General features: G+C 36.3%; 1 protein-coding gene across 12 annotated transcripts in view; it reads right to left on the bottom strand.

The window, feature by feature from the left end:
- Positions 1-25,163, bottom strand: part of WDPCP (WD repeat containing planar cell polarity effector) — a 730,102-nt gene that overhangs the window by 158,181 nt on the left and 546,758 nt on the right. For 9 of the 12 annotated variants that reach the window (XM_055107901.1, XM_003830886.6, XM_034953245.3 and 6 more), the window contains one exon: positions 361-463. The exons of 2 other annotated variants lie outside the window; for them this stretch is intronic. In XM_055107901.1, the coding sequence (XP_054963876.1) occupies positions 361-463 (103 nt within the window). The remainder of the gene's footprint in view (positions 1-360; positions 464-25,163) is intronic. One more of the 12 variants, XM_063594912.1, reaches the window with a different exon arrangement.

Here is a 25,163-nt window from a genome sequence, read left to right as displayed (position 1 = left end):
AAATGACATGTCTGTGTATAAATAAAGGATTATATAAATTTCTGTGTTAGTTAATTTTAGTAACAGCACTATGATAATACTAAGCTCTTTCTCCCAAAATCTTATGAAAAGAATATCCTTTTGACTTTTTGCTAAATGATGACTATAGTAATCACTGATTAGAAATTTTCACATAAACACAATTCCAACTTGTGTATCAACATTGTGCTGTTTGTCAAAGCTTGATTCTTCTTTTTATAAGGCACTGTCTTTACAAACAAAGTAATTCAAATTAACCATCCATGTCCTCCAAACATAAATAGAAATGATACTAACTATTGATTAAAATAAAAAGCACTTAAAAACAGCGTTAATTCTTACCAACCCCAGAGGTTATTGATTCTGCATCAATGTCACTAGCTCTTTTTCTTGCCACTTCAGCTAGTGCCAATTCACCTTTATCTAGTGCAAGGTAATGAATATCCTGAGGAAATAAAGCAAAATAAAAGATTGATTCAAAATGAACCTTGCCCAAGTTACAAGGAGGATTTTGAAGGAAACTTATTGTCCAGATTACAAAATAGAAACAGTTTGTAAATATTCTTTTCTGTATTTTAAGTTTCTTAGTTTTCTAGTATAAGCAAATTTTTCTGAATTGGAGATCACAGCTATAACTAAAGGCAAGTATTTAAATAAATTATTTTAAGCTGTGAGGGAAAATACAAGTTTTTAATAAAGTGTTTGACATAGTTTTGTCGGGGAATAAAAATGTTAATTGCTATTTTTCTTTGGTAAGACATTAATATCCAAGAGTGTGTCTTCAAATTTTAATTGTATATTACGCTAAGCACGATACAAGGGATACTAAACAGATTTGTTGCTGCATATGGCATATATTTGTTATTATTAATATTACTAGTATTTTGAACTCAAATAATTAGTACCGACTAATTGCTGGGCACTGTTTTGGAGTATGGCGATCAATTATAATACCATATCTCAGAAAGCTGTATGCCCAGTGGGGAGAGAGACCACTGTAAACCAATAGTTAATTACAAAAAAGTATGATAGATTTTATAGCACATATGTGCAGAGTGCTGTGGAGCCAAAGAGGAGGAACTGATCTCTGATGGTAGTCTTGAAGGGTGAATAAGAGTTACTATAAGAGGGGGAAAATGGAGAAAAGGTGACTGACAGGGAATGAATGACATCTGGTGCAGATATGCAGAGAAGCTTGAGAAAACACAACTCTCTCTGACAATGGCAGATCTTTCGATATGGAAGGAGTGTTGGATGTGTGGGAGAAAGCAGTGAAAAATAATACTGAACAAGTGGAGCCACTAAAAAGGATTTAGATCTCTTTTTGCTACGCGGAATGATTGTTGGAATGAAAATTTTATTGAAATAAAAATGGGAAAAGAATATGAACAACCAGTTTACAGTGAAGAAATAAATATAAATGGCTTATCATTAAAAGATATGTGACCTTCTGCAAATAAATGCAAGCTGAAAAATGTAATTTCAAATTGGATAAATCTTTAAAAGTAAATAATAATTACAGGTTGCAAAGTTTTGGGAAAACAGGCATGTAACATTTACTGGGAATATAATTGGTTAAGACTTTATTTATTAATTTATTTTTTGAGACAGAGTCTCACTCTGTTGCCAGGCTGGAGTGCAGTGGCATGATCTCAGCTCACTGAAACCTCTGCCTCTTCAGTTCAAGTGATTCTCTTGCCTCTGCCTCTTGAGTAGCTGGGATTACAGGCACGCACCACCACGCCTGGCTAGCTTTTGTATTTTTAGTAGAGACGGGGTTTCAACATGATGATCAGGCTAGTCTCGAACTCCTGACCTTGTGATCTGCCCGCCTCGGCCTCCAAAAGTGCTGGGATTACAGGCGTGAGCCACCAGCACCCGGCCGGTAAAGACTTTATAGAGCCAAGGATCAGTAAGCTATGGCCCATGGGCCAAATCTAGCCTGCTTTTGATACAGTCCTCAAGTTAAGAATGGTTTTTACATTTTTAATGGTTGGAAGAACTGTGCTCAATCACTGCTATTGAATGCTGAGTGGCTTTGAAATTAGCTTTTGCTGCAGATTTGAAAAGGTTTCAAGCTAAAGTTACAATGTAAAACAGTGCTTATATGTGAAACATACTGTGATAAAGTCATTTCATTTCAACGAGAACATTGTTTGAATTGCAAGTAATGTCAGGCTGCATCACATACTTCCTGCACTGTCGAAAGGTTTTTTTTTTTCTGTTTTTTTTTTTTTAATCTCCATTCCTACACAAATTTTCAGCAATATATTTTCTGATTTCAAACTACAGCAGTGTTTTTCAGACCTTGATGCAAGTGCAAAGGAAATTTACATATTCCAAAATCCATTTAACTGTGCAATTGAGGAACTTTAATTGGAAGTGATTTGCAATGTAATGACATGCTAAAAGGCATTCTAGCCTTTTAGCTAATAGAATTCTAAAAATGCCTGCCAGTCTGTTGAATATACTCAATTAAAAGCATATACTCATGGATTGATATCAGTATTTGGCAGTACTTATATATGTGGAAAGACATTTTCAAAGGTGAAATATGTAAAATCTCATTGTAGATAAGCATTAACAGATGAACGTCAGCTAAAGATTTTGATGATAGGAAACACCAGCTTTCAAACCCAATTAAGTGAAATGTTACCTCCTCTGAAAAGGATTCCATTCTTCACATATATAGAGCTATATCACAAAAATTGTCCTCTTTTAATTTCATCAATAAAGATTTATGGAAATTTTCTGTCTTGTTATATAAGTACCTACATGATAACTTCAGTTTTGCCTCTTGGCTCACAAATCTCTAATATTTGCTATCTGGCCCTTTGTAGAGAAGGTTTGCTGGCCCTGTATTTTAACAATATATCATAATTTAAAATATACTTTTGGTAAATCTCCCTAAGGAAATGATGGGACAGTGTCCAAGATTGGTAATTAAAGCATTGTTTATAACAGTGAAAAACTGGGGGCAACTAAAATGTACAATCAAAATAATCATGTGGTTTTTAATTTTTAATCCAAGAATAGCATGATACTTTCATAATAGATCCTTATATTCAGAGAAGAATTTGGTAAGTTGAAAATATATACTTTTTTCAACTTTGCTAATATTTAAGATTTTTACATCTATGCTCTTAAGAATAGTCTGTGACTTTGTTTACTTGGACTGCCCTTGACTGGTATCAAGATTACACTGGCCTTATAAAATGAGTTAGGTGGCTTTCCCTGTTTTCTGTTCTTTGATAAACTTTGTATTTATTATTGAAAGCAAAAAATATGCAATACATTTGAGAAGACATTACCAACCATTACTAAAGAACATAAATGAACATCTGATTAAAATACAGACATACACATGTTTATATCTAGGAAGACCATACATTTATGAAGATTTCAATTCTGACCCCATATATTCTGTAAAACTCAGTGGAGCTCTAATCAAAATCCCCTCAACTTGATAAACTGATCTTAAAATTAATAGGTCAAAACAAATGGTCAAGAATATCTAAAACTTATTCTAGTTAATTTTAAAACTATAGAACACTGATATACAACCATATAAGCCAAAAAAAAAAAAAAAAGAAAAGAAAAGAAACAAGAAACATACCCATATATAGATGGTTCTATTTGTGGTACTATTATGAGTACTTTATGTTTAGATGTAAGTGTGGGCTATAAGATCTGTGGTCAACAAATGATTTCTGGAACATTTTCTGTCTCCTATTTTTGCATTCTTCCTTAATTCTCTGATTTCTCCCCTGTATTTTAAAAAAAGTTCTAGGGAATTGGGGTCGTCGATTTGAAGAGGGCAAATTAAAACATAAAAATAAAAAAGATCATGTTTTACTCTGCCCAGGCTAGATTCAAACTCCTGGGCTCAAGTGAACCTTCTGCTTCAGTCTCCTGAGTAGGTGGGACTACAGGTACTGGCTAAGAGGGCAAACATTAATAGTTCTTAAATTGATATTATATCTCTCCCATGAAAGTCTTAATTTCATAATCTGTTTGGAAACATACTATGCAGTCCATTTATTTGCTGATTCACTTGTGGACCTCCTCATTATTCATATATTTGAATGTGGACTTAAGCAAAATGCATTCAAGAGTATATCTCTATAATTCCATGCCCCTGAGGTCTGACAGAGTTAATTAAGCTTTAGGATCTGGTGAAAGACATATCTAGTATCTATATCAGCTCTCAAGTGGCTATCTTCTGACTTCATTTAATAATTTTTGATAGATTTAGCCTAGGAATTTAGTTTAAATGTTTGATTTACACAATTAAATGCTATGATATGAATGTCCCACCAAAACACATGTTGAAACTTAATTGCCAATGCAATGGTATTGGAAGGTGGGGCCCTTAAGAGAGGATTAGGTCATGAGGTCTCTGCCATCATGAACAAATTAATGCTGTTATCACAGGAGTGGGTTAGTTATCAAAAAAATGGGTTTGTTGTAAAAGTGAATTTGGCCCAATTTCCTTTCTCTGTCTCATGTGTTTACTCTGCCATCCACCCTTCACCATGGGATCACTCTTACCAGATCCCAGCAGCATGCTCTCGGACTTCCCAGCCTCTAGAGCTGTTAACTGAATAAATCTGTTTTCTTTATAAATTACCCAGTCTGTGGTATGCTGTTGTAGCAGCAGAAAACGGATTAAGACAACAAATGTCTGGGAAATGGTCATAGTCTAAATAAATCAAGAAAATAAAACCCACTTGGCTGTATATTTCATTTTTATGTCCTTTACCTGAGTAGGCTAGCACATACAGGAATAATGGACATGGAGTAAAGCTCATTGAGACTAATGCTAAGGTACTGTTAAGTCTAAATATACTGAAGAAATTGCAAACAAGCGGCCACCAGCGGGGTAGTCATACTCATTGTAACATTAGTTTTAATCAACAGATATTAGCTAATCAAAAATCATTCTGCAAATAACTATGCAATGTTTACTATGTGCCAGATACAGAGATGAATTTTCCATGAAGCTAATGAAGCTTAAGCTTCATTACCTCTTACTTGTAGAAGTCCTTTCTGGTATCTAATTTTGTATCTGAAAATGTAAATCCTTTTTCTTAAAAAAAAAATTCCTCAAATTATATCAGCTTCAGGCCCTGTAAAACATGGATGTACCCCCGGCCAGATGCCTAGCTATCATGGTTATAACAGACTAGTGGACTATGTTACTATATGCTACTTGTTTAGAATCACTTGTCTGGAAGACGCAACTACATGCTGTGTACAAGAGGCTCACTTCACCTCTGAGGACACACAGACTGAAAGTAAATGGATGGGAAAAAGATATTCCATTCAAATAGAAACGGAAAGATTGGAGATAGCTATACTTCCATCAGACAAGATATACTTTTAGTAAAAAGGCTGGGTGCGGTGGCTCATGCCTGTAATCCCAGCACTTTGGGAGGCCGAGGCGGGTGGATCACAAGGTCAGGAGATCGAGACCATCCTGGCTAACATGGTGAAACCCCACTATGAAAAGAGAAAAAGAAGGTCATCTTATAGTGATAAAGGGTTCAGTTCATCAAGAAGTTATAACAATGGTAAATATATTTGCATTAAACATTGGAGCCCATGAATATATAAAGCAAATATTAATAAGTTTGAAGGGGAGAGAGACTGCAATACAATAATAGTAGTAGACTTCATTACCCCCACTTTCAACACTGGATCATCTAAAGAGAAAATCAATGAGGAGACATCAATTTAAACTACAATTTAAAAAATGGACCTAACAGATATTTTACAGCATCAGCATCCAACAGAAACAGAATATAAATTCTTTTCAAGAGTATATTGAACATTCTTCAGAACATATGATATGCTGGGCCACAAAACAAGTCTTAACAAATTTAGGAAGACTGAAATCATATATTTTCTGACCACGATGGCATGAAACTATAAATCAGTAACAGGAACAATCTTGGAAAACTCACAAACATGTATAAATGAAGCATCTTTCTGAACAACCAATTGGCCAAAGATGAAATTTACAAATACCTTGTGACAAACAAAAATGAAAACACAATATACCAAAACGTATAAGATGCAGCAAAAGTAGTCCTAAGAGAGTATATGGTAAAAAGTGCCTACTTCAGAAAAGAATATCTCAAATAAACAATCTAACATTACACCTCAAGGAACTAGAAAAAGAAGAATAAGCCCAAACTTGGAAGGAAATAATAGAGAAAAAGGAAACAAAACAGATACTAGAAAAATAACAGAAGAGATCAAGAAAACTAAAAGTTGGTTTTTGAAAAGATAAACAAAACTGACTAACCTTTTGGTAAACTAACAAAGAAAAAAGAGAAGATTCAAATAAAATCAGAAATGAAAGAGGAGACATTATAACTGTATACCACAGAAATACAAAGAATCACAACATACTACTACTACTATGAACAGCTGTATACCAACAACTTGGATAACCTAGAAGAAATGAATGAGCTCCAAGAAACATGCAGTCTACTAAGTCAGGAAAGAAAGAAATAGAAAACCTGAACAGACCAATAATGAGAAAGGAGACTGAATAAATAATCAAAAAGAAAAGCCCAGGATCTGATGGTTTCACTGCTGAATTATACCAAACACTGAAAGAAAAAGTAAAACCAATCCTTCTCAAGCCCTTCCAACAAACTGAAGAGGACGTACTTCCAAACTCACTATGAGGCCAGCATTACCCTGATACCAAAGCCAGACAAAGACATTACAATAAAAGAAAATTACAGCCCAGTGTCCCTGATGAACATAGATGCAAAAATCCTCAACAAAATACTATCAAACCAAATTCAGTGGCACATTAAAAAAGATCATTCACCATGATGAAGTGGTATTTATCCCAGAAACACAAGTATGGTTCAACATATATAAATCAATAAGTGTGATACAGTGTATTAACAAGATGAAGGACAAAAACTGCATGACAATCTCAATAGATGCAGAAAAAGCACCTGACAAAATTCAACATCTGGTCATGATAAAAACTCAAAAAAATATGGAAGGAATATACCTCAACACAATAAAGGCCATATATGATAAGCCCACAGCTAATGTCATACTCATTTGTGAAAAGTTGAAAGTTTTTCCTCTAAGATCAGAAATAAGACAAGGATACCTACTCTTATCACTTCTATTCAACACAGCACTGGAAATCCTAGCCAGTGCAATTATACATGGAAAAGAAATAAAAAGTATCCTTATAGGAAAGGAAGGTGTGAAATTCTGTTTGTTGATGACACAATCTTACATACAGAAAAAACAAAAAATTGTTCGAAATGATAAATTTGCAAGTTGCAAAACCAAATTTGGTTGATTTTGCAGCTTATAAAATCAGTAAAGTTGCAGGTTATAAAATCAACATACAAAAACTTATCCAAAAAAAATTAAGAAAACAATTCCATTTATACTAGCACCAAAAAAGAAAATACATAGGAGCAAATTTAACCAAACAGAAACCTATACACTGAAAACTGTAAAACATTGATGAAAGAAATTAAAGAAGACACAAATAAATGGAAAGATATCGGCTGGGCACGGTGGCTCACGACTGTAATCCCAGCACTTTGGGACGCTGAGGCGGGTGGATCACGAGGTCAGGAGTTCAAGACCAACCTGGCCAAGATGGTGAAACCCCATCTCTACTAAAAATACAAAAATTAGCTGGGTGCGGTGGCAGGCGCCTGTAATCCCAGCTACTCAGGAGGCTGAGGCAGGAGAATCATTTGAACTCGGGGGGTGGAGGCTGCCGTCAGTCAAGATCACTCCACTGCACTCTAGCCTGGGCAACAGAGTGAGACTCTGTCTCAATCAATCAATCAATCAATAAAATTAAAAAATAAATAAATGGAAAGATATCCCATATTCATGGATTAGTAGAAACAGTAGTGTTAAAATGTTCATACTACCCAAAGTAATGTACTAATTCATTGCAATTCCTATCAAAATTCCAATGTCATTTTTTTTAGCAAAATAGAAAAAACAGTCCTAAAATTAATATGGAACCAGATAATACCCTAGAGAGCCAACAATCTTGCACAAAAGGAACAAAGCTGGAGGCAACACAATAACTTCAAAACATATTATAAAGCTATTGAAACAAAAGCAGCATAGTACTGGCATAAAAACAGACACACTGAAGAATGGTACAAGATAGAAAGCCCAGATACAAATCCAAGTATTTATGGTCAGTTGATTTTCAACAAAGCGGCCAAGAACATGCAATGGGAAAGAACAATTTATTGTCCTTTCCAATTTATTTAATAAATGGTGTTGGGAAAACTGGATATTCATGTGCAGAATAATAAAATTGGACCCTTACATCAAACCACATATAAAAATCAACTCAAAATGGATAAAAGATAGTATGTTAAGCACAAGACTTGAAACTTGAGGAGGAGGGAAAAACTCCTCAACATTTGCCTGGGCAATGATTTCTTGGCTAGGATTCCAAAAGCACAAGCAGCAAAAGCAAAAATAGATAAATGAGACTGCAATGAATGAGAAAGATTATGGACAGCAAAAGAAAGAAGTAACAGTGAAGAGATAAACCATGTATTGGGAGAAAATATTTACAAACCATACATCTGATAAGGGGCCAATATCCAAAATATATAAGGAATTCAAACAACTCAATAGGAAGAAAACTCAGTTAAAAGCTGGTAAAAGTATCTGAGCAGACATTTCTCAAAAGAGAGGTAGATGCCAACAGATACATGAAAAACACTCAACATCTCTAATCACCAAGGAAACACAAATTAAAACCACAACGAGATATCACCTCATGCCTGTTAGAATAGCTACTAATGTCAAAAAAGAAAAAAAGAATAAGTGTTGGTGAGGATATGAGGAGAAGGGAACCTGTATATACTGCTGCTGGGAATGCAAATTAGTACAGCCATTTTGAAAACAGTATGGAGGTTTCTTAAAAAAAACTAAAAATACCATATGATCTAGCAATTGTGCTTCTGGGTATATATCCAAAGGAATTGAAATTGATATGTCAAGCAGACGTTGGTAATCCCATATATTTCAAGATTTTTCACAATAGCCAAGTTATGGAGCAACCTAAGTGTCCATCAATGGTTGAATGGATAAAGGCAATATGGTATATGAACACAATGAGATATTATATATATAGCCTTTAAAAATAAGAAAATTTTTTCATTTGTGACAATATGGATGGAACTAGAGGACATCATGCTAAGTGAAAGAAGCTAGGTACAGAAAGACAGATACTGTATGATCTCACTTGTTATATATGGATTTTTTTTAAATTGATTTCATAGAAACAGGAAGGTGATGACAGAGGCTGGAGGTGATAGTGGTGGGGAAAGGGAAGATGCTGATCAAAACATACAAAGTTTCAGTTAGACCGTAGGAATAAGTTTAGTGATCATTTACACTGTATGATGACCAGCATTAATAGCAATGTATTGTATATTTCAAAATAGATTTTTATTTTTTATCTTTATATTTTATTTTGTAAAACAGGATCTCACTCTGTCACCCAGGCTGCAGTACAGTGGCACGACCATGGCTCACTGCAACCTTGACCTCCAGGGCTCAGGTGATCCTCCCATCTCAGCCTCCCAAGTAGTGGGACTACAGGCACATGCCACCCCACTTGGCTAGTTTTGTTTTGTTTTTGTTTTTATTTTTTTTTTGTAGAGACAAATTTGCCATGTTGCCCAGGCTGGTTTCAAACTCCTGGGCTCAAGTGATCCTCTCACTGTAGCCTCCCAAAGTGATGGGATTACAGGCATAAGTCACTGCTCCTGGCCTTCAAAAAAGATTTTTAATGTTATGATCATAAAAAATAAATTGGTAAGGTAACGATATGTGAATTAGCTCAAGGGAATCTTTCTGCAATGTATACATAGATCAAAACATCACATTGTACCCCACAAATATACACACATCACATTGTACCCCATAAATAGACACAATTGTTATCTTTCAATTAAAAATATAAAAGAATCATGCATCTTGGAGAGAGCCATAATAAAACATTGTAAGATGTTTAGTCTTTTTTTTTATTTGTTGGCCCATTTTTGGAGTCACTTTATAAAATTAAAATGTCATATCACAAGTCTAAATGGACAATATACATAACAGATTTGAAAAGTGTCATATTGACAATTTTTAACTTTTACTTCAACCAACCAGTGTTACTTAGTTGATAGATGGTTAACTTATAAAAGTGTTACTAACTTGGAATCAAGTTTTCAGAAAGATATTCAGAAGAATGAATACCACTTAGTTTCTGTCATTCTCAATGACAATTTTATAATTTATCATTTGCCAATTTGACTTATATTAGCATCATCATTTAGCACTATTAAATGAAATTGGCTTCCACTCAACAAAAGATGACAAACTGACAGTCTCTGGACTTGATCCAGATTTCAAAATGTACACATATTCTGTCTATACATGTAAGATCTAAATAAAAAACTTGCTGTTCCTGGGACTTCATTACCTTTCACAGAAGACTTCTGAATGTGCTACCAGAATGAATATGCAAATTTACAGCAAAAAAAGCATTTAAAGCTAAAAAAATCTTGAATGGAGTTTCATCTTAAATCATACTTTGGATCAGTTATTGACAGATAATTATAAGTACTATAACATATTGATGTTGTTATAACCTTTTCTAATTTGTGAAATGTTCCTAGGATTGATAGGTTTCTATGAGATATGGAAGCACTAACAAAGACATGCAACAGCTTATACATATTTATGATTACTGTGTTCTTGTCCTGTATGATGCTTTGATTAGTTCAAATCCATTGATAATTGAAAAATTTTATTCATATTCTACAGCTTTACAGGTTTAATCTCTGGTCAAAGTTGCCTTCAACACATTCAAATTCATGCTATTTCACCTACACATAAATGTGTAAAATATTGATACAATCCTCTTTATGTTTATTTTAAAATAACATTTCCTTTGGACAAATCTGATCAATAAGCAGCTTTAAGAATTGGGGGAAAATATCGTTTATAATGCTGTATTTTAGAAGCACCATATTTTGTAGCTTTGAAGAGAATGAATGTAACTTTCAAGATAAGGAAGTATGTTAAATAACTTACCTCAGAGTTACGTTAATAGAAATAAAAATTTTAGTAATCAATTGTTAACATTCATATAAATGTTCCACAGTCTTTCTTATATTAGGTCACAACAATGAATCATCACTTTAAAAGTGAAAATATATGGAAAGAATCGATATTTTATTTTACCAAATTAAGAATTTACTTGGCTTGTCGTATATTCTCATGTTAGAATAAGCTTGTAGGAATTACATGTTTTTGAAGGTTTTGTAGAACTTGTAAATAAAACCAAGTGCTTCCTTTCAGGAGTTCTATTTTTGACTACTGTTTGAATTTTCTCTGTGGGGTTACTGGACTATTTAATTTTTTTTTATTTCTTATGTCGATTTTAGCCATTTATATTTTTCTGGAAATTATTCACGGTGGGGAGGAGGCTTTCAAGATGGCTAACTAGAGGCACCAGCACTCACCACCTCCACAAAGAAGGACCAGAATATCAAGTAGACAATCACATATTGAATACAGCATTTAAGAGAGAACATTAGAATTCAGAGAGAAGTGACAGGGAACCTCTGAGACACAGAAGGAGAGGGAAGAAAAGTTGCCAGCCAGCCAGGATTGACAAAGAGCCAAGAGAAACTCCCCAGTGCAGGGAAAAGGTTAAAGTGAGAGGTTTATAGCAGTCTGCTCTCCCATGATGGACTCCTACAGTCCTAGTCACAGGAGAGCCCCTCAGTCCTTATGGACCCTGAGACTAGTATAGGGACTTCTCGGAGTCCATGCAGTAGCACTGTTCCAGACAGGTAGTTTGCGCTGCATCCCACATCCCCCAAGACTCAAGCAGCTGTAGCATGACGTCACTTTGAGAGCCCAGTCACAAGAAATGATATGCTTCTCTGGGGCACAATAGCCCCTGAATGTCCACATCACTGGAGCCCTGCTGACATTTCCCCCAACATCAGCCCAGAGGGCTGTAGCATTGAGGCACCGGCTAGACTCAGTGGTATGCCCAGGTTTGCAGCACTCTAGCCCACATACTGTCCTGCACCTGGGAAATGGGCAGTGATGTGTACTGGGGAGGCTGCCTCTGGGACAATGGGAGCCAGAACCAAAGTGTGTGCTCACCAGAGCCTGAGAGCCAACTTCCTAGGTCCACTGTCACTGAGAGCAGCCCTTCCTTGCTCCCAGCAGCAAAGCCAATGTGCACTTGCACATACCTTTGAGGAGCCCAGAGACCAGCCAACCTGGGCACCATCCTAAGGCCTAAGGACAGGCCCATCTTACCCACTACTGCATGAGTGCACTGTCCAGGGCCCTGAGGATTGATCTGCTTGTCTGCCACAGCCTGTGGTTGAGTGAAACATTAAGGAGCTTCAGGACTGGCTTATCTGGCCACCACTGCTGGTGCCCACATGTACCACTGAGGAGCCTGAGAATAGGTCTCCCCTGGTCACTGGCATCTGAGTACACTATCTAGGGTCCTCGGGACTGACTCTTCCCATCACTGTCACTGGTGCCTACATGCATCATTGTGGTGTGGGGGAGGGGGCTTGAAAACAGGCCTGCCCTGCCCACTGCCAGTGACTGCATGTACCATAAAGAAACCTGAAGATAGGTCTACTCTGCCCACTGCCACTGCTTCCACTGCCCAAGCACACCATTTGAGGACGTGGGGAATCAACCCATCCCACCCACCAACACTAGCACCTGCACCTGCCTTTTGAGAGCATGACATCAGGCCCACCCAGCCTGCTGCCACTACTGCTGCCAACATCAACCTACATGTGCCACCTGGGAGACAGGAAACTGGCTTGCCCAGACTGCTACAACCACTGGTGCCAGTATGTATTGCTTATGAGCCTCTAGGTTGTCCCAACACTGCTACCGTCATTGCTAACATCATACATGCTGCCCAAGGACCCACCCACCCACCAACCACTGCCACTGTTGGTCCCTGAACAAGCAACCTGGAGGTCCAAGGGTTAGCCTACATGGACTTACCACCAGTGCCCCCATATGTCACCTGGGGGTCCAAGAATTGGTGCATATCCAGCCCACCACCACCACCACTATTGCTGCCTGAAGACCAGCCCTCCTGACATTCCCATCCTCAGCAAAGCCTCACTATACCTTTCACTAACAACTGCAGCCCAAGCAACTGAGGAATTAACAGACACCACTAATTCTGATGACAGCCAACGAAATCATATGACAACTACATGAGTATGCCCAACCAGAATCAAAGCCAAATCAACCTACCCAATCAACACTATAGATACATATTTAGGAAAATGTCTTACCCTATGAAAGGCAATCTATAAAACTGGAAGAAGCAACTGTTCACTAGATGTGCAGATATCAACATAAAGACACAAGAAACATGAAAAGGCAAGGAAACCTGACACTGTCAAAAGAACATAATAATTCTCCAGCAACAGATTGCAATGAAAAAGAAATCTGTAAAATGCCTGAAAGAGGATTCAAAATAAAAATGTTAAAGAAGCAAAATGAGATACAGATAAAAATTTTAAAACAATCAGAAACACAATTCATGATCCGAATGAGAAATTCAACAGAGATATCATTTTAAAAATTCTGAAACTGAAGAATTCAATGAATGAAATAAAAAACACAACTGAGGGTTTAAACAACAGATTAGATCAAATATAAGAAATAATCTAAGAACTGGAAGACAGTTTTGACACCATAAATCTACCAAATATTTGAATTTTCAGAGTCCCAGAAGGAGACAATATGGGCAAAGGTATAGAAAACCTATTTAACAAAATAATAGCTGAATAATTCCCAAATCTTACAAGAGACATGGACATTCACATACAGGAATATCAAAAGGTTCCTAAATAGATACAATCCAAAAAGGTTTTCAAGCCACGTTATAGTCACTGTTAAGAGTCAAAGAAAGACAGAATTCTAAAAACAGCAAGAGAAAAGTGTCAAGTCACATATAAGGGAATCCCATCAGACTAACACTGGATTTCTCTTTTTACAAGACAGGAGAGAATAGGATGATATATTCAAACTACTGAAAGAAAAAAAAACATGTCAGCCAAGAGTACTGTACCCAGAAAAGCTGCTTTTCAAAAATGAAGGAAAAATAAATAAAATGTTTCCCAGATAAGCAAAAACTGAGGGAATTCATCACCACTAGACTGGTCCTACAAGAAATATTTAAGGAAGTCCTAGATCTGGAAGCAAAAGGATGATATCTACCACCATGAAAACACATAAAGTATAAAACTCACTGGTAGAGCAGACACACGATAAGAGAAAGGAGTCAAATGTTACTACTACAGAAACCCAACAAACTACAATAATAAACAGTAAGAGAGGAAGAAAAGAATAAAGAATATACAAAACAAACTTAAAACATGTAAAAAAAAAACAACCCAGAAATAAGTCCTCATCTAACAATAAAACCTTGAATGTAAATGGATTAAATTCCCCATTTAAAAGATACAGACAGCTTGAATGTATTAAAAAGACATGACCCAACTATATGCTTCCTATAAGACACTGACTTCACCTGTAAAGGTACAATAAACAAAGTAAAGGGATAGAAAAATATGTGTTGCACAAATGGAAACCAACAATGAATAGGAGTAACTATATTTATATCAGGTAAAATAGAATTTAAATAAAAAACTAAAAAGAGACAAGGAAGGTGATTATGTAATGATGAAGGGATCATTTCAGCAAGAGGGTCTAACAACTCTAAATATGTATGCACCCAACGCAGAAACACACACACACAGAACAAATATTGTTATATATAAATGGAGAGACAGACTTAAATACAATAGTTGGAGACTTCAACACTTTTCATTCTCAGCATTGGACAGATAATCTAGATAGAAAATGAACAAAGAAACATTGGATTGAAACTGCACTGCAGACCAAATGGACCTAACAGACATTTACAGAACATTTTATTCAACAGTTACGAAATATGTACTCTTCTCGTCAGCACATGGAATATTCTCCAGGATTGACCATATGTGTTAGGCCACAAAACAACTCTCAACAAATTTTAAAAAAATCATATCAAGTATCTTCTCAGACCACAAAGGAAGAAAACTAGAAGTCAATACTAAGAGGAACTATGGAAAATGTACAAATACAGGGAAATTAAACAATATGTTCCTCAATGACCCCTGAATCAAATAAGAAATTAAGAAGGAAATAAAAAAATGGAAACAAATGAAAATGGAAATACAACATACTAAAACCAATGGGATACAGCCAAAGCAGTGCTAAGAAGTACTTTTTTGTACATCAGAAAAGTAAGAAGATTTCAAATAAACTACCTAACAAGGCACCTGAAGGAACTAGAAAAGCAGCAAACAAAACCCAAAATTAGTAGAAAAAGAGAAATAATAAAGATCAGGGCAGAACTAAACAAGATAGAGACTAATAAATAACACAAGAAAATTGGTTCACTGAAAAGATGAAAATCTATACATTTCTAGCTAGACTAACAAGAAAAAAGGAGAAAAGCTGAAATAAATAAGATCAAAAAAGGGTAAAGGAGACATTACAACTGATATCAAAGAAACAGAAAGGATCATCTGAGACTTTTATGAACAACTATACACCAACAAATTGGAAAACCTACAGGAAATGCATAAGTTCCTGGACATATACAACCTACCAAGATTATACCAGAAAGAAATAGAAAACCTGAAGAGAGCGAGTTTTTTCTTCATTAACAAGATTTAATCAGTAATAAAAACTCTCCCAACAAAGAAAAGCCAACTGTTTTATTATTGAGTTCTACCAAACTTAGAAATGAATACCAATTCCTCTCAAACTATTTCAGAAGACTGAAGAGCAAAAATTCTCCTAACTCATTCTATGAGGTCAACATTACCTCAATACCAAAACCAGACAAGGATATGACAAAGAAAAAAACCTATAGGCCAAAAACCTACAGGCCAATATGCCTGATGAACACAGTTGCAAAAATCCTCAACAAAATACTAGCAAACTGAATCCAACAAGACATCAAGAAGACAATACACCATGATCAAGTGAGATTTATCCCAGGGATGCAAGGATGCTTCGACATAGGCAAATCGATAAAACACAGAATGAAGGACAAAAACCATTTGATCATCAAATAGATGCAGAACAAACATGATAAAATTCAATATCCATTCCTGGTAAAAACTCTCAAGTTAGGCAAAAAAGGAACCTACCTCAATATAATAAAGGCCATATATGAAAAACAGACAGCTAGCATCATACTGAATAGGCAAAAGCTGAAAGTATTCCTTCTAAGAACTGAACAAGAAAAGGATGCCCACTTTCACCACTCCTGATCAGTACAGTACTGTAAGTACTAGCTAGAACAATCAAGCAAGAGAAGGAAAGCTGGAAAAAACAAAGTCAGATTTGCAGACAGCATGATCTTATACCTAGAAAGTTATTAGAAATGATAAATGAACTCAGTAAATTTCAGTTTACAAAATCAACATATAAATATCAGAGTTTCTATATATCAATAATGAACTAGCTGAAAAATAAATCAAGAAAGAAATCCCATTTGCAATGGCCACAAAAAAATACACAAGAAATGTTTAACCAAGAAGGTGAAAGACCTGTATGAGGAAAATGAAATAACACCAGTAAAAAAAACCAAAGAGGACACAAACAAATGGAAAGACATCCCATGCTCATGGATCAGAAGATTTAATCTCATTAAAATGAATCAGAGAGCACCAGAAAGATGGTGCATAGGAGGGAGGACTAGCTTGCAGCTCCTGCTTGGACAGATAAAACAGTGTATAGAAACTCACATCATGAACTTTTGCTCCGAGAACTACTGCAAGAACATACCAAGAAAGCTGAGAGAATCCATAGACTCTTTGAAGGAACTTGATCACCCTGCAGGCTCCCTGAGACACTGAAAAACTGTGCGGGTATCCATGGCTGAAAGATCTGAAGACAAATCACATCAAAGGACTCTGCAGACATTCCCCACTACCAGCCCAGAGCCCAGTAGCTCTACTGGGTGGCTAAACCCAGAAGAGCAAAAACAATCACTGCAGTTCCACTCCCAGGAAACCCCATCCCTAGGGGAAAGGTGGAGAACACCACATCAAGGGAGCACTCCATGGAACAAAAGAATCTGAATAGCAGTCCTTGAGTTCCAGATCTTCCCTCTGATATAGTCCACCAAATGAGAAGGGACCAGAACAATTCTGGTAATATGATAAAACAAGGTTCTTTAACACCCTCAAGAGAACATACCAGCTCACCAGTAATGGATCCAAACCAAGATTAAATCTGAATTGCCAGAAAAACAATTCAGAAGGTTAATTATTAAGCTAATCAAGGAGGTACCAGAGAAAGGTGAAGTCCAACTTAAAGAAATAAAAAACATGACACAGGGTATGAAAAGAAAAATCTTCATTGAAATAGCTAGCATAAATAAAAAACAATCACAACTTCTGATAATCAAGGACACACTTAGAGAAATGCAAAATGCACTGGAAAGTCTCAGCAATAGAACTGAACAAACAGAAGAAAGAACTTCAGAGCTTGAGGACAAGGCTTTCAAATTAACCCAATCCATCAAAGACAAAGAAAAAATAATTTATAAATGTGAAGAAAGCCTATAAGAAGTTTGGGATTTGTTAAGTGTCCAAACCTAAGAATAATTGGTGTACCCAAGGAAGAAGAGAAATCTAAAAGTCTGGAAGACATATTTGAGGGAATAATCGAGGAAAACTTCCTTAGCCTTGCTAGAGATCTAGACATGAAAATACAAGAAGCTCAAAGAACACCTGGGAAATTTATCACAAAAAGATCATTGTTTAGGCACATAGTCATCAAGTTATCTAAAGTTAAGATGAAGGAAAGAATCTTAAGAGCTGTGAGGCAAAGGCATGAGGTAACCTATAAAGGAAAACCTATCAGAGTAATGCATATTTCTCAGCAGAAACCCTATAAGCTAAAAGGAATTGGGGTCCTATTTTTAGCCTCCTTAAACAAAGCAATTATCAGCCAAGAATTTTGTATCCAGAGAAACTATGCTTCATAAATGAAGAAAAGATAGTCTTTTCCAGACAGACAAATGCTGAGAGAATTCGCCACTACCATGCCAGCATGACAAGTACTGCTAAAAAAAAAAAGCTAAATCTTGAAATAAATCCTCAAAACACACCAAAATCGAACCTCCTTAAAGCATGACTCTCACAGGACCTACATAACAATAACACAATGGGAAAAACAAAAACAAAAACACAACCACCACAAGGTATTCAGGCAACAAACAGCATGATGAATAGAATAGTACCTCACATCTCAATATTAATGTTGAATGTAAATGGCCTAAATGCTTCACTTAAAAGATACAGAATGGCAGAATGCATAAGAATTCACCAACCAAGTTTCTCTTGTCTTCAGGAAACTCAACTAACACATAAGGACTCCCATATATTTAAGGTAAAGAGGTGGAAAAAGATATTCCATGCAAATGGACAACAAAAGTGAGCAGGAGTAGCTATTTTTATATCAGACAAAACAAACTTTAAGACAACAGCAGTTTAAAAAGATGAAGAGAGACATTATATAATGATAAAAGGGCTAGTCCAACAGGAAAATATCACAATCTTAAATATATAAGCACCTAACACTGGAGCTCCCAGATTTATAAAACAATTACTACTAGACCTAAGAAATGAGATAGATGGCAACACAATAATAGTGGGGGCCTTTAATACTTTACTGACAGTACTAAACAGGTCGTCAAGACAGAAAGTCAACAAAGAAACAATGGACTTAAACTATACTCCAGAGCAAATGAAATTAACAGATATTTACAGAACATTCTACCCAACAACTGCAGAATATACATTCTATTCATCAGCACATGGAACATTCTCCAAGACAGAGCATATGAAGACCATATGACAGGCCACAAAACAAGTCTCACTAAATTTAAGAAAAACCTAAATTCTATCAAGTACTTTCAGACAACAGTGGAATAAAATTGGAAATCAACTCCAAAAGGAATCCTCAAAACCATGCAAATACATGGAAATTAAATAACCTGCTCCTGTATGATCTTTACGTTAACAATGAAATCAAGATGGAAATTTAAAAATTCTTTGAACTGAATGAGAATAGTAACACAACCCATCAAAATCTCTGGGATACAGCAAAAGCAGTGCTATGAGGAAAGTTCATAGCACTAAATGCCTACATCAAAAAGTCTGAAAGAGCACAAAGAGACAATCTAAAGTCACACCTCATGGAACTGGACAAAGAAGGACAATCCAAACCCAAAACCAGCAGAAGAAAAGAAATACCGAAGATGAGAGCAGAACTAAATGAAATCGATTGAAACAACGCACAAAAAAAATACAAAAGATAAATGAAACAAAAAGCTGTTTCTTTGAAAAAATAAAATTGATAGACATTAGTGAGATTAACCAAGCAAAGGAGAACATCCAGCTGGGCGCGGTGGCTCATGCCTGTAATCTCAGCACTTTGGGAGGCTGAGGCAGGCAGATCATGAGGTCAGGAGATTGAGACCATCCTGGCAAACACAGTGAAACCCTGTCTCTACTAAAAATACAAAAAATTAGCCGGGCATGGTGGCGGGCACCTGTAGTCCCAGCTACCAGGAGGCTGAGGCAGAAGAATGGTGTGAACCTGGGAGGCAGAGCTCGCAGTGAGCCGAGATCATGCCACTGCACTCCAGCCTGGGCGACAGATCCTACTACAGATACCATAGAAAAAGATTATTCAAGGCTGCTATGAACACCTTTTTGTGTGTAAACTAGAAAACCTAGAGGAGATGGATAAATTCCTAGAAATATACAACCCTCCTAGATTAAACCAGGGAGATATATAAACTCTGAACAGACCAATAACAAGCAGTGAAATTGAAATAGTAATAAGACTGCCAACAAAAAAAAGTCCAGGACCAGATGGATTCACAGCTGAATTCTATCAGACATTCAAAGAAGAATTGGTACCAATCCTACTGACACTATTCCAGAGGATAGGGAAAGAGGAAATCCTCCCTAAATCATTCTATGAAACCAGTATCACCATAATACCAAAACCAGGGAAGGACATAACAAAAAATGAAAACTACAGACAAATATCTCTGATGAACATAGATGCAACAATCCTCAATAAAATACTAGCTAATTGAATCCAACAGCCTATCAAAAAGATAATCCACCATGATCAAGTGGGTTTCATATCAGGGATGCAGGGATGGTTTAATATACCACATAAACACAACTAAAAACAAAAATCACATGATCATCTCAATAAATGCAGAAAAAGGATTAGACAAAATCTGGCATCCCATTAGGATTAAACCTTCAGCAAAGTCAGCATAGAAGGGACAGACCTTAATGTAATAAAAGCCATCTATGACAAACCCACAGCCAACATAACACTGAATGGGGAAAAGTTGAAAGCATTCCCCCTGAGAACTGGAAAAAGACAAGGATGCTCACTTTTACCACTTCTATTCAACATATTACTGGAAGTCCTAGTCAGAGCAATCAGACAAGAGAAAGAAATCAAGGGCATCCAAATTGGTAAAGAGGAAGTCAGACTGTTGCTGTTTGCTGATGTTATGATCATATATCTAGAACACCTTAAAGACTCTCCAAAAAGCTCCTAGAACTGGTAAATGAATTCAGCAAGGTTTCAGGATACAAAATTAATGCACACAAATCAGTAGCTCTGCTATATACTAACAGTGACCAAGCTGAGAATGAAATCAAGAACTCAACCCCTTTTACAACAGCTGCAAAAAAAAAGGAAAAGGAAAGAAAAATACTTAGGAATATATCTAACAAAGGAGGTGAAAGACCTCCACAAGGAAAACTACAAAATACCGCTGAAAGAAATAATAGACAACACAAATAAATGGAAACACATCCCATGCTCATGGATGGGTAGAATCAATATAGTGGAAATGGCCATACTGTCAAAAGCAATCAAAAGCAGTCTACAAATACCACCATCATTCTTCACAAAACTAGAAAAAACAAGCCTAGAATTCATACGGTACCAAAAAAGAGCGCTGTATTAGTTCGTTTGCATGCTGCTGATAAAGACATACCCAAAAGTGGGAACAAAAAGAAGTTTAATTGGACTTACAGTTCCATATGGCTGGGGAGGCCTCAGAATCATGACAGGAGGTGAAAGGCACTTCTTACATGGCCGAGGCAAGAGAAAAAATGAGGAAGAAGCAAAAACGGAAACCCCTGATAAACCCATCAGATCTTGTGAGACTTATTCACTATCACAAGAATAGCATGAGACAGACTGACCCCCATGATTCAATTACCTCCCCATGGGTCCCTCCCACAACACGTGGGAATTCTGGGAGATACAATTCAAGTTGAGATTTGGGTGGGGACACAGCCAAACCATATCAAGCCCACAGAGCCAAAGCAAGACTAAGCAAAAAGAACAAATCTGGAAGCATCACATTACCCAACTTCAAACCATACCCTAAGACTACAGTCACCAAAACAGCATGGTACTGGTATAAAAATAGGCACATAGACCAATGGAACAGAATAAATAACCCAGAAATAAAGGCAAATATTTACAGCTAACTGATCTTCAACAAAGCAAACAAATACATAAAGTGAGGAAAGGACACCCGTTTCAATAAATGGTGCTGGGATAATTGGCTAGCTACATGCAGAAAATGAAACTGGATTATCATCTCTTACTTTATACAAAAATCAACTCAAGATGGATTGAAGTCTTAAATCTAAGACCTGAAACTATAAACATTCTAGAAGATAACATCAGAGAAACCCTTCTAGACAGTGGCTTAGGCAAAGACTTCATGACTACAACCCAAAAGCAAATGAAACAAAAACAAAGATAAGTAGATGGGACTTAATTAAACTAAAAAAGTTTTTCTGCACTGGAAAAGAAATAATCAGCAGAGTTAACAGACAACCCACAGAAAGGGAGAAGATCTTCACAATCTATACATCTAACGAAGGACTAATATCCAGAATCTACAAAGAACTCAAATCAGCAAGAAAAAAAAACCCAACAATCCCATAAAAAAAGTAGGCTAAGGACATGAATAGACAATTCTCAAAAGAAGATAAACAAATGGCCAACAAGCATATGGGAAAATGCTTAACATCACTAATTATCAGGGTAACACAAATCAAAACCACAATGTGATACCACTTTACTTCTGCAAGAATGGCCATAATAAAAGAATTTTTTAAAAAAATGTTGGTGTGGATGTGGTGAAAAGGGAACACTTTTACACTGTTGGTGGGAATGTAAACTAGTACAACCACTGTGGAAAACAGTGTGGAGATTCTGTGAAGAACTAAAAGTAGAACTACCATTTGATCCAGAAATCCCACTACTGGGATCTGCTCAGAGGAAAAGAAGTCATTATACAAAAAAGATACTTGCACCTGCATGTTTATAGTAGCAAAATTTGCAATTGCAAAAATATGGAACCCGTCCAAATACCAATCAACGAGCAGATAAAGAAAATGTGATATATATATACTATGGAATACTACTCAGCCATAAAAAGGAATTGAATAATGGCATTTGCAGCAACCTGGATGGAATTGGAGACTATTATTCTAAGTGAAGTAACTCAGGAATGGAAAACTAAACATCGTATGTTCTCACTCACAAGTGGGAGCTAAGCTATGACAACACAATATTGTAAGAATGATACAATGGACTTTGGAGACTCAGAGAAAATGGTGGGGGTGGGGTGAATGATAAAAGACTTCAAATTGGGTATAATGGACACTACTTGGGTGATGGGTGCACCAAAATCTCAGAAATCACCACTAAAGAACTTATTCATGTAACCAAACACAACCTGTTTCCCTAAAACCTATTGAAATAAAAAAAAAATAAAATGAACCATACCACCCAAAGCAATCTACAGATTCACTGCAATCCTTATCAAAATATCAATGACATTCTTCACAGAAATAGATAAAATAATCCTAAAAGTATTATAGAACGACAAACAACTCTAAATACCAAAGCAATGTGAGCAAAAAGACCAAAGCTGAAGGCACTCTACTAAAATATAATACAAAGTTATGGTAACCCAAAAAGCACGGAACTGGTATAAAAACAGACACAGGGGCTCGGGCGCAGTGGCTCATGCCTGTAATCCCAGCACTTTGGGAGGCTGAGGCAGGTGGATCATGAGGTTGGGAGTTCAAGACCAGCCTGGCCAACATGGTGAAACCCTGTCTCTACTAAAAATACAAAAATTAGCTGGGCGTGGTGGTGCGTACCTGTAGTCCCAGCTACTCAGGAGGCTGAGGCAAGAGAACTGCTTGAACCTGGGAGGCAGAGGTTGCAGTGAGCCGAGATCGCGCCACTGCACTCCAGCCTGGGCGACAGAGCGAGACTCTGTCTCATAAATAAATAAACAAACAAACAGACACATAGATCGATGGAACAGAATAGAGAACTCAGAAAGAAATCTACATCTTTACAGCCAACTGATTTATAAAACATAGATTAATATTGGATCTCTCTGAATGTAATTTTTTTCGATGTTACTTTACAGCCATATACATTTTTACATAATTATAAAATAAATAAAAGTGAAAGGCAGTTCTCAAGAATCAGAAGCAAAATTAACTAAATGAACTTAGTAGTATAGTGGTCCCTCAGTATTAATGAGGAATTTGTCTCATGACTTCCCCCACCCCCAAGAATATCAAAATCTACTGATATTCATGTCCTTTATATAAAATGGCCTGGCATTTCCACATAACCTACACACATATTCCCAAAACACTTTAAATCATCTCTTGATTACTTATAACACTTACTATAATTCCTACACATTATTTCTTTAATGTGGATTCAACATAGCGTTTGGCTTGGGAAAAATTGAAGTTTTGCTTTTTGGAATTTCGCGGAATTTTTTTTTCTGAATGTTTTTGATCCATGGTTGGTGGAATCCATGGATGGGGAACTAACAGATATAGTGGCCTGACTGTGTATCAAATTTGTGGCATAACTTTATGAAGAACATGATTTCAAGTCACTTTAAAATATAAATGTTTTTTAATCACTTGTGGGATGCATTTACAAAGAAAAGAACTGCAAAGAAATCTTAGAATTTTTTTTTAAGAGGTTTTGCTATATTGCCCAGGCTAGCCTCAAAGGCCTGGGCTCAAGCAATCCGCCTGCCTGAAGCCCCTTGCGTCACTAGGATTACAGGTGCATGCCACCACACCCAGCTTTTGGAATGCTTTTATAATTTTACAAGTAGGATTAATATTTGTATAATTATTCAAACATTCTATAAACATTGTATATATGTTGATAAAGCGCAGCCTGTGAGCCAAATACAGCCTATGACCAGTTCTTGTAAATAAAGTTTTATTAGAACGTAGCCATACTTATTTGTTTACATATTGCCGATGGCTGTTTCTGAGCTGCAGTGGCAGAGTTGAATAGTTGTGACAGAGACTGTGGCCTGCAGAGCCTGAAGTATTTACTATCTGGCCTTTACAAAAAAAGTTTGCCAACCTCTGTTCTAGCTCTTTCTCCAATACAATAACATGCTCAGGACAAGCAGAGCATCCCAAATCTAAAAATCCAAAATGCTTCAAAATCTGTAACATTTTGAGTACTCTGGAATTAGGGTTGTGACTTTTTGTCTCTAATTCCGTATCACTGGCACTAAGGTTCTAAACAGTGCTAGGGCAGTGCTGTATATTATGACCAACGAGGTAGTTGTGTTGTTTCGATTCTGTTTGCTCCTGTATCTTAGGAGTAACTTAGAGAACAATGAGGAATTCTAATGAGGAATGAAGGTGATACAAAGCTGAGAGGATTTATCAGTAAAGGCCAGCGCAACAAAAATACTAAACAAGGTTATTCAGTCAAAAAAGAAAATATATCGGATAGATACTTGGAATGATATAAAGGAATGAAGAGTACCAAAATGGTAAATACATGGGTACATATAAAAGACTTTTTTTTTTACATTAAAAACTAGGAGCAAAAACAGTTTCAATGTATTATGGCAT

Source organism: Pan paniscus, chromosome 12 (genome assembly GCF_029289425.2).
Source record: "Pan paniscus chromosome 12, NHGRI_mPanPan1-v2.0_pri, whole genome shotgun sequence".
Lineage (NCBI taxonomy): Eukaryota > Metazoa > Chordata > Mammalia > Primates > Hominidae > Pan > Pan paniscus.
This window is presented reverse-complemented; position numbering and strand designations above follow the sequence as displayed.